Source organism: Schistosoma haematobium, chromosome 4, assembly GCF_000699445.3.
Source record: "Schistosoma haematobium chromosome 4, whole genome shotgun sequence".
Taxonomy (NCBI): Eukaryota; Metazoa; Platyhelminthes; class Trematoda; order Strigeidida; family Schistosomatidae; genus Schistosoma; species Schistosoma haematobium.
The window spans coordinates 25,267,972-25,277,343 of NC_067199.1; the positions used below are offsets into that span (position 1 = coordinate 25,267,972).

General features: G+C 35.4%; 1 protein-coding gene across 2 annotated transcripts; it reads left to right on the top strand.

The window, feature by feature from the left end:
• Positions 1-210: 210 nt before the first annotated feature.
• On the top strand, positions 211-8,972 carry RUVBL1_1 (RuvB-like protein 1). Of its 2 annotated transcripts, XM_051219341.1 has the most exons (8): positions 224-426; positions 462-548; positions 645-777; positions 815-898; positions 932-1,303; positions 3,058-3,256; positions 6,920-7,114; positions 8,755-8,972. In XM_051219341.1, exons 1-8 carry the CDS (start codon positions 286-288, stop codon positions 8,912-8,914), a joined length of 1,371 nt encoding a protein of 456 aa, XP_051066614.1. In that variant the 5' UTR covers positions 224-285; the 3' UTR covers positions 8,915-8,972. The 2 variants fall into 2 exon arrangements, with proteins under 2 accessions (XP_051066613.1, XP_051066614.1); XM_051219342.1 differs by lacking the exons at positions 6,920-7,114; positions 8,755-8,972 and adding an exon at positions 3,737-4,000 and having other exon boundaries at positions 211-426.
• Positions 8,973-9,372: the final 400 nt, after the last annotated feature.

The window sequence follows — 9,372 nt, forward strand, 5'->3', positions numbered from 1 at the left end:
TCAAATGTCGAAGACTTACAGAGCTATTAATTTTGGAGATTTATCTATTACTGCAAGAATATAACTCACCAATGAATTATTTGAAGAAGAAAACTGACTTTCACAGAGTTAGCCTCCGCACTTAACAGCATAGATTAGACTATTTACTGTCATTAAGACAGCACGTTTAAGACATGGCCATTTAACTTAAAAGTTGGTGTTTAAGTCATTCAGTATTATCAGCCGTTGCTCCAGGCGCCATACGTCTCGGTTGTCAGGGCTGTCTTGTCAATACTGTCCACAATAATGAAAATAGAAGAGGTTCGCAGCACATCGAAAACTCAGAGAATAGCAGCCCATACACACATCAAGGGCCTTGGGTTAGATGAAACTGGCACTGCTCTGTCAAATGCATGTGGACTTGTTGGTCAAGAGTGCGCGCGTGAAGTATTGTGTATTTCTTCGATGTACTTTTACACCAGGCCGCTGGTATTGTAGTAGAAATGATTAGATCAAAGAAAATGGCTGGACGTGCAGTTTTAATGGCAGGGCCTCCAGGGACTGGGAAGGTCAGTATGATTGAATATGCTTGTATCAGAGCAAAATTCTAATACAAGCTCCAAACACTTTTTATATTATGATTTTCTAAATTTTGCGCTTCGCAGACTGCAATAGCTTTAGCCATTGCTCAGGACCTTGGTGGGAAAGTTCCATTTTGCCCGATGGTTGGAAGTGAGGTTTACTCTTCCGAAATAAAGAAGACGGAAGTTTTGATGGAGAACTTCAGGCGAGCGATAGGTATTTTCACCAATGCCTTCATGATAAAAGACTACAGGTTTGCGCATAAAAGAGATCAAAGAAGTCTATGAAGGAGAAGTAACCGAGTTAACTCCGGTAGAAACAGAAAGTCCAACTGGAGGTAACTGAATCTATTTGTTTAATAAAATAACAGGTTTCGGCAAAACAATCAGTCACGTTATTATCAGTTTGCGTACTGCTAAAGGTGTCAAACAATTGAAGTTAGACCCATGTATTTATGAGAGTCTTCAGAAAGAACATGTTGAGGTCGGGGATGTAATTTATATCGAAGCCAACTCCGGTGCAGTCAAGCGTCAGGGAAGATGTGATGTTTATACAGCTGAATATGATTTAGAAGCTGACGAGTATGTCCCTCTTCCAAAAGGGGAAGTTCATAAAAAGAAAGATGTTGTTCAGGATGTCACACTTCACGATCTGGATGTAGCAAACGCCCGACCTCAAGGGGGGCAAGATATTGTCTCAATGATGGGTCAGCTAATGAAACCGAAAAAGACGGAAATTACAGGTGTAGTTTTATAACTTAATGCCTCTTGGCTTTTTATGCTAGTTTGTTTTCCTTATATTAGCGAGTCAAAGTTTAATATTGTTTTCATCACAGCGAACATTAAGTTTCATGGTTTTATGACTTGTAAAATATCGATAACCTATCATTGAGGGTTGAGTCAAAAATCGTAAGACTGCATGCATATCAAGTGTCAGTTTAACGAGATTATTTAACCGCTTAGGATAAGTTCTTCCTGAGGACCACCAATGCTTGCATATGGATACAGAGGTCTAGTAAATACAGGTTCGGTAACGAACATTAAACAGTATGGTTAATACTTTGAAAAACCTGGGTTTCGGTTGCTCAAATTAGCAATCACAAGTAATAAACTGGCTTAGCCTAGAGTAACTCAAGCTTGGTCGAAGTTATGTCAATGAGCTTAATCTCATCAGGTCCTGAAATAGCCATACTCAAATTACTCCCTAAAAAATTCTGTTTATTGACTGAAAGGAGATGCAAACAGGTTTTCCACACATTTGAATACTTTCTCCAGACTCTCGTTATCGTAAATTCTTATAGTAAGTTGGCGTTTAAGATAGTTTCCTGAGGTTTCCACACTTTTTTGGCTTTATAAAAAGTATTATCAATGATTTCGCAGATAAATCCTACGTACTGAGTATCTACCCAAGTTACTAATCCTTAATAATAAATATTCTGTTATATCAAAAAGCGTAGAAAACTGCATTTCTGACGTTTCGTGACTTAATGTAATCCTTACTTTGCAAGAAGTTTTGTTTTCAAATTAAGGTACTAATAATTCAACTCTAAGTGCAGATACTCATACTAATCTTGGACTTACACTAGTGTGTGAAGACTAGTGGTACTACCCTGCTGTCAGTTGATTATAATATCATGTAATTTAACATCGAAACATATTTTCATGTGTCTTATTCGTTCACGGTTTTCGATAACCAATATTTAGCATCATTCTACATCATACAGTGAGCTGTGGAAGTGGTTCCCACATCTACAGATCTCTGGTTACTTTAGGTAGAAATTAACTTGGTTTCTGGAGTTGTACTATTTCACTGGAACACAGCGTAATTGGTTAATACTGAATAAGCATTCATAGGACAACATATTTCGTATGGAGATGTAGCCCACATTAAATAACCTATTCCGCACAGTTGATTTTCACTTTGTAAAAAAGACAGACCTATGGTAGGGAGTCTGCCAATACATGACAACCAGTGTCAAGTTGAATCCATCACAAGTTACTGTCTACTCTAGAATATTATGTCAATTGTAGTAAAAAAAGTGTGATCATTTAGATCACAGTAAGCCTATGAAGCCACTAGTTATCTCCGTCCGCGTTGGTGATTACAACTTTACTAACATGTCTTGATCTAAATGAGTAATAAGAGAATTATGTGTAGTTCTTGGACAAGTTATCTTTCATGATGTAAGTGTTGAATTCCTAACTGCTTTTTAGCTGTTTTTCATCTATCTTATCAACTTCCTGTTTTGTATGTTGTAAAGTATGGAAATATGGACCAATTTAATTTAGTTTGGGACTGTCATCTTTTACTCTCCTAAATTGAAGCAGTATTTACTATCAAGGCTTTTCAGATAAGTTCAAACAATTTAGTAATTATTAAATTCCAAGTTGCTTGACCATCTTGTTATGTCTAGTAAATATTCTTTTTAGTTCTGTAATGTTTATTTGTTGATGGGATTATCTAAATTCCAGTAGCGTATTTCATTTTTTTAAACAGATAAACTAAGGAAGGAAATCAACAAGGTTGTTAATAAATACATAGATCAAGGCATCGCTGAACTTGTTCCTGGTGTGTTGTTTATTGATGAAGTACACATGCTAGACATCGAATGTTTCACTTATCTTCATCGGGCACTCGAATCAACAATCGCACCCATCGTTATTTTTGCTACCAATCGGGGGAAATGTACCATCAGGTATGTTTTATTTGTATAAACTCGATACATTCAGTGAAAATATTCTCTATCCTGTTTTTTACTCTTAAAAAGGTGAAAATTATATAATTTTAACTAACTTCCAGATTTTATCTAATCGTTTTACCTGTTTCATGATGTACACTTTGAAGAGTCAAACTGATGCAAGGATAATTAACACAGTGATAACCATTTATTATTCTTATGTACAATTAATGATTTATGACTAGTGTTATGATACCGCATATTGAACAACATACTATAGCTTTTGTGAATTGTGAAGTTTATGTTCGTTATAGTGACTACTTTGAGATCCATAAACAATTGAAAACTTGAGTGATTAATACTATTCGGAAAATACTAGCCGGAGACTTTGTTATTTACATTACGCTCCTTGGCTCATGGTCATCACTATGATAAAAGTGTTACTATCAATCGCTGCTAACTATCGTTTTCCTCGATTCATGGTGTTTTTTTTTTCAGAATTAACCAGGAATATACACACGCATCAAATGTCAATTTTCAAAGTTAGCATCTTACTATAATTTTGATCTTAAAGGGTCAGTTTTTGATTTCGGGATGTCACTAGTTAACTGCCTATTTTATATACTTTCTGTTCTTAAATTAATGGTATTTGTATTGTAAATAATTTTGTATCTTTCAGTGTTGTGTTGAAAAACTATGTAAAATACAAGCTCATTTTAATTTCATGAATCCGGTATACGGCTTCAAAGAACAACCATTTTTGTTATTTCTATACTAATTCTTCAGTCTTTAGAGCGTGGAATCTTACAATATTTTTTGGTTACTATGGTGAATTTTTACTGTCTATACCTTAGATATATGGTGGTGACATTTATATCAACTAAGAGATCATTTATGTCTGAGGATCTTAGTAATTTGATACTGACAGTAATTTGATTTAAATTAACTTATTCTCCAGGTTCTTGGATACGAACCACATTCTAAATGTGAGCGCTCATGATACCACCCGGTTGTTCAAACAGAGGGGGGTAGTAATAATATGGGATAAATGGAATGTGGCTAGCAGTGTAATTCAGGACGCGCGTTTCGTCCTATTTTGAAATCGTCAGGTAGATCTATCTTGCGCGAGTGAGTGGCTATTTAGACTCAGTAGCTAAGTGGATAACGCAGTGGCGTTTTAAGTAAATGGTTCTGGGTTCGAGTCATTGGGTGGACATCGATTCGGGGCTTCACATACTTCCGGCTGACGAATCCGAAATAAGACAAAGGGCGCGTCCTGGATTCCACTGCTAGCCACATTCCATTTTGTCCGTGTTGTGTTTGAGTATATCGAGGGAATCCTCATAAGGTGTAAATATACCAATCAAGACTGATCAAATTTTAGTCAAATATCAGCAACAGGATAATCTAAACTATTTCAAATCGAATTAGGTATTGTTGTAGCTTCCCCAACTGATACTAGTTTGCTTTCAATGTTATATTTTGGTATTGAATTTCGGTTGCACAATGATTCCTGCTGTTAATTCAGATTTAGAATCATGGTTATGAAATACAAATTCTCGATGAAGTGTCACTGCCAATTATGTAATTGGAATGTGTTTTCACTAGGTTATGTTATCCAACGTCCCAGGGTTTTTTGTTGAATAGTTGTTGTAGAGAGTATAACTTTCATTCACTACTCATCCGCGTGAAAACGACTTTGTATCCGCATCATTAATTAATTGATAGTTTAATGGAGAAGGAAGAAAGTTGTTAGGGCCATGTGAAATCATCGATACTGTTAGACGTAATATATTCTTGTGTTATCCTATTTTCTGTTGTCTGTTTAATAGCGGATAGTGTTAGTTTCACCACTATTAGCATTGTTTGTTACCTGTTTATTCGAGCAACTAACCTGAACAGCGAAGTCTTTCGTGGTAGTTGACAAATATTTAGTCCTAAAAACAAACATCGCTTACTGTGTTATTAATATTTAATCGTCGATCTTGATCATACTTGTTATCCGATGCTGCACCAAGCGACTTGAGTTGGTAAAAGTTTCACGTCAATATTTTGTTAACTATACGTTCTATAAAATTGATGAAATAATATGGTCAGCGTTTTCATTTAAGTTGCTTTGTCATTTTACAGTAAATGTGAAAAGTGATCAGTGATAGATTATCGATTGTATTAACGACATTCTCGGCTATTTGTTCTAGGCATTTATTAACATCACTAACACGGCATTCATCTATCTCTTGAAATCATCCAGATTCTAGTTAATTCACCCCATCCCCTATGCATGTGAATCCTCAACTGATTTGCTCTTGGTACTGAAACCCCAAGTTTGATAATGCGTAGTGAAAACACAGACTGCTGACATAAAATTATTTGACCCCAAGAATAAATCAAAATGTTATATAAATACAACGCTTCTCATGTAGTTTATTTGCGGTCAGATTTGTATAACTTAATCTTAGTAGTACATAACATCAGTTAATCAGCGACACATTTACCATATAAAATTAACCATCTATAGTCAATAGATATAACCAAATGACCGAATAATATCATTATTTCTCCTCAAGATGTGATTACACGTCAGAGGAGATTGGACAAGTCAGTTTCATATATTATTCTCACCGCTATGGTTTAAGTCATCGCTCGTCTTATCAAATTTAACATACGTCACTTGAAATACATTTGTAATCTGGGCTTTGTATTAATTTGGTCTAGTCTCATAGCATTCATATACACTTAAGTATTATCCATAGTCCAAAACCGAAGCATTTATCGTGAAATAATTCCATTGTAATCAACTGGCTATCAATCGTGTAATCTCTTTATATAATTCGGTTTTTTGGTATTAAAAATTAATATTCGTCATCACAAGATCGTGGTATGCATTGGAATTTACTAAAATTTGCACATCATTGCTTACAGCGTCAATTTTAGATCCTTAGCTGAGTAACCTTGGGGGAAAATTAAGAGCAAGAAGATCAAGGTATGGCATTAATCGATGAACTAATTCACTACTAGTAGTATGAGTGCTATAAATAAATACAGCTTTCCCAATTGGATTCCTCGAAATACTCCCAATCAGTAGTTGGAGGTGTTGAATAATATTGGGAAATACCTGTCTCAGTGACGTAATTAGAAATAATTCCTTTCATTAGGTCCTCATCTTGTTAACTTCTTTTCTCTTTTTCTTAATATTGATAGCTTAGATCAATTGATATTCGTTTCTAATCATTTGTTGATGCCGATTAAGTGATATTGATTTACAAACTACAACTATTATTAGTAGTCTCATATTTATGCTTGATATGACTTTCTTAATAAGATAGGCTTCATACTCCCAACTACATATTTCCATTCATTTGGTGTTTGTTATTTAAGTTAACACAATGCATCGGTGTTTTTTTTAATTAACTCTTATATATTCATTAAGTTACAAAGCAATCAGTTCAGCGAAAAGTTCTTTTCAACGAATTTATTTCCAAGACTGCTGAATCGTATATATGTAACAAGTCATAAGCTTATAAACATTGTTTGTTTGCTAGGGTATTATGGTTTTGAAAACCAACTCTGCAAGGTATCGCTTCTCTGAATCATTTGTATTCATCTGTGTTTAAACGGTCTATTTCTTATCACTGTTTTTGTTTTTATTTGGTGATATTTTCTTTTGCAATTATAATTTAGAGGCACTGAAGACATTATTTCTCCTCATGGAATCCCATTAGATTTACTAGATCGTGTTATGATCATACGTACCCTTCCCTATTCTTGTGAAGAAGTAATCCAAATCCTACGTATACGTGCACAAACTGAAGGGATAAAAGTATCTGAACAAGCATTCACTTGCCTTGCAACTGTCGCTACAGATACAACTTTACGGTAAGTTTTCAATGATCTCGCTAAATTAGGTTTACTTTCTCTATAATATATATCAGAATTTTGTTGGGATATGGGATCCTCAAGTACAACTTACGAAGGACAGTCATCAATTTAAGGGCAATTTCCTACACGTTTTCGTTACTTTATGGACTACTCAAGTGGCTCTCTTCTGTTCTGAGACCCCTGGCCTGTGCATTCGAATCTCCAGTTAGCAATACATTATCTGTCGTACTCACTTTCTCGAAAAGATCGTTAAATTATTGACAAAACTCATCCTTGCTTGCACTGAAGCTACAATTTGTTGGGGCATATGGGAAGGTTATTAAAAGACGTTCCTCATGCCAGTTTCTCACTTTGATAGAGCCTTTTAATCTAACAACATATATGGACTGCAAATGGGTATCGAATCGATTACTACTTCCTCTGATCTGGTGCTTATTGCAACATCATGTCATCTAGACTGACGAAGATGCCACAGAGTCCCCAAATAACCGCATATAAAACAAACTGTTCGAAACGACAGACGGAAAGCGAATCTGTAGTATTTCGCTCTAGCGAAGGCAGCCAAACATATCTGTTCTATGATCTTCATTAGTCTAAATGTTCATGAAAGGTTATTTAGATGGTACATATGGTTTCAGAGAAGCTGTATCACGTGTCACATTTAGCGGGACCATTCATAAATTCGACTATAGAACAAAGTGAGAACGTTTAAATAAGATAGAATATACTCACCTTAGACGAGATTCTAAATGGGTAAAAAACGAGAAGTATCCGCGAAATTGAAGTGACAAATCAATAGAAAGACGAAGCAAAGTATGACATTTATCTGTAATTGCGTATTGATATATATAGTATATAGGGTTTATGTGGGGTATGGAAACGTTTTCTTCATCAATAATCATATCTTTGTATGCCCTGACATACTGCTTGGGTGCTTAACCCAAGACAGGTGATTTTCTTGGACTGCCACTCCGAGCGTTCGGACTAGAGGTCTTTGTTGTGACCTGTGGTCTCTGAGAGTTGACATTGATACACGCTATCTATAAATGAGCCTGGCAACTCGAGAAAAGAGACAAGCTAAGGAAAATGTTTGTTTGGGTAAGCCCAATCGATTGTATGTGTGCTCATTTACATACATATGTATCTGTCCAGTATAAATTAAGCCTATTAGTGGTTTATGTTTCATTGCTTGAAAATGAAATATATTTTTCGGCCAATCACATTCACTTATTTCTAGTTGGCCCACCGTATCAGTTTTATCGACAAAGCAGTGAGGCTACGTTAGGAAATGTCCCATGGTAGTCGGTGACCAAAGTGGGTTTGTACATTAATCATTTCCTTAGGATCTTGGAACCCATATGTGTACAATTGGTTTGAAATCACGGTTTTCCAACTCTGTTACGTGGTCCCACCAAGCCGGTTGAATTTCTGAACATCCACTTTTCCTTCTCTCATTTCTGTAAATAACACTCGTCGTACGAAGGCAATGAGTAGAACGCCCACGGCAGTTGTTATAATCTCATGGTTATATATATTTATATTTCAGCTTAGAAACTTAAGATTGTTTTGTACAATGTTTGTCTTGCTGAATTTCTTTGTTTCTCACCAAATTAAACAGTTTTTTGTTATTTTCCTAGATATGCTGTCCAACTTTTGACCCCGGCGTGTCGTCTTGCTCAGTTGAGTGGAAGAGATGAAGTCGAACCTTCAGATATCGAAGAAGTAAGATCTCTATTTCTTAATGCAAAACAATCTGCCAAAATACTCACAGAACATGAAAATCAGTTTATGCGCTGAATATATGTAATGTTATAGTGTGTGCATAATTTTGTAAACAAAAATACTTGATTATTCACTCTTACCTTGTTTTTTTTATTGGATTTTGTTGGCCATTTCCTATGTTTTCGTACGGGTTTCAACTTGTAAAAATTATGAGGTGCTTCAGTTCAATACTCTTATATTTATAAATTACTACGAGTGCACTATTTCCCTCATACCAGAAGTGTTAGATAGGTTACATATTGGAAAGTGGTATTTTTTGTTATATGGTTCAATGTTGTGACAGTCATTCGCAAAATGTGTTAACCTTTAGACATCACGATTTAGTGGGCTGAATCAATCTTTCTTATTTTATAGTGGAATCTATCGAAAACTGGACTATGGTTATATTAGTTGATTCCCCAAGAATAACCTGTGGCTAATGGAGGGGTTGTCTGTGTAGAGGCTAATTTCCTCTATATTTGACTCCAATAAAT

Excerpts from the sequence above, each read along its gene's own strand:
- RUVBL1_1 (XM_051219341.1), top strand. The coding sequence starts at position 286 with ATGAAAATAGAAGAGGTTCGCAGCACATCGAAAACTCAGAGAATAGCA. Across the intron at positions 549-644 it reads GGCCTCCAGGGACTGGGAAG|ACTGCAATAGCTTTAGCCAT; the intron begins GTCAGTATGATT and ends TGCGCTTCGCAG. Across the intron at positions 778-814 it reads GAACTTCAGGCGAGCGATAG|GTTTGCGCATAAAAGAGATC; the intron begins GTATTTTCACCA and ends AAAAGACTACAG.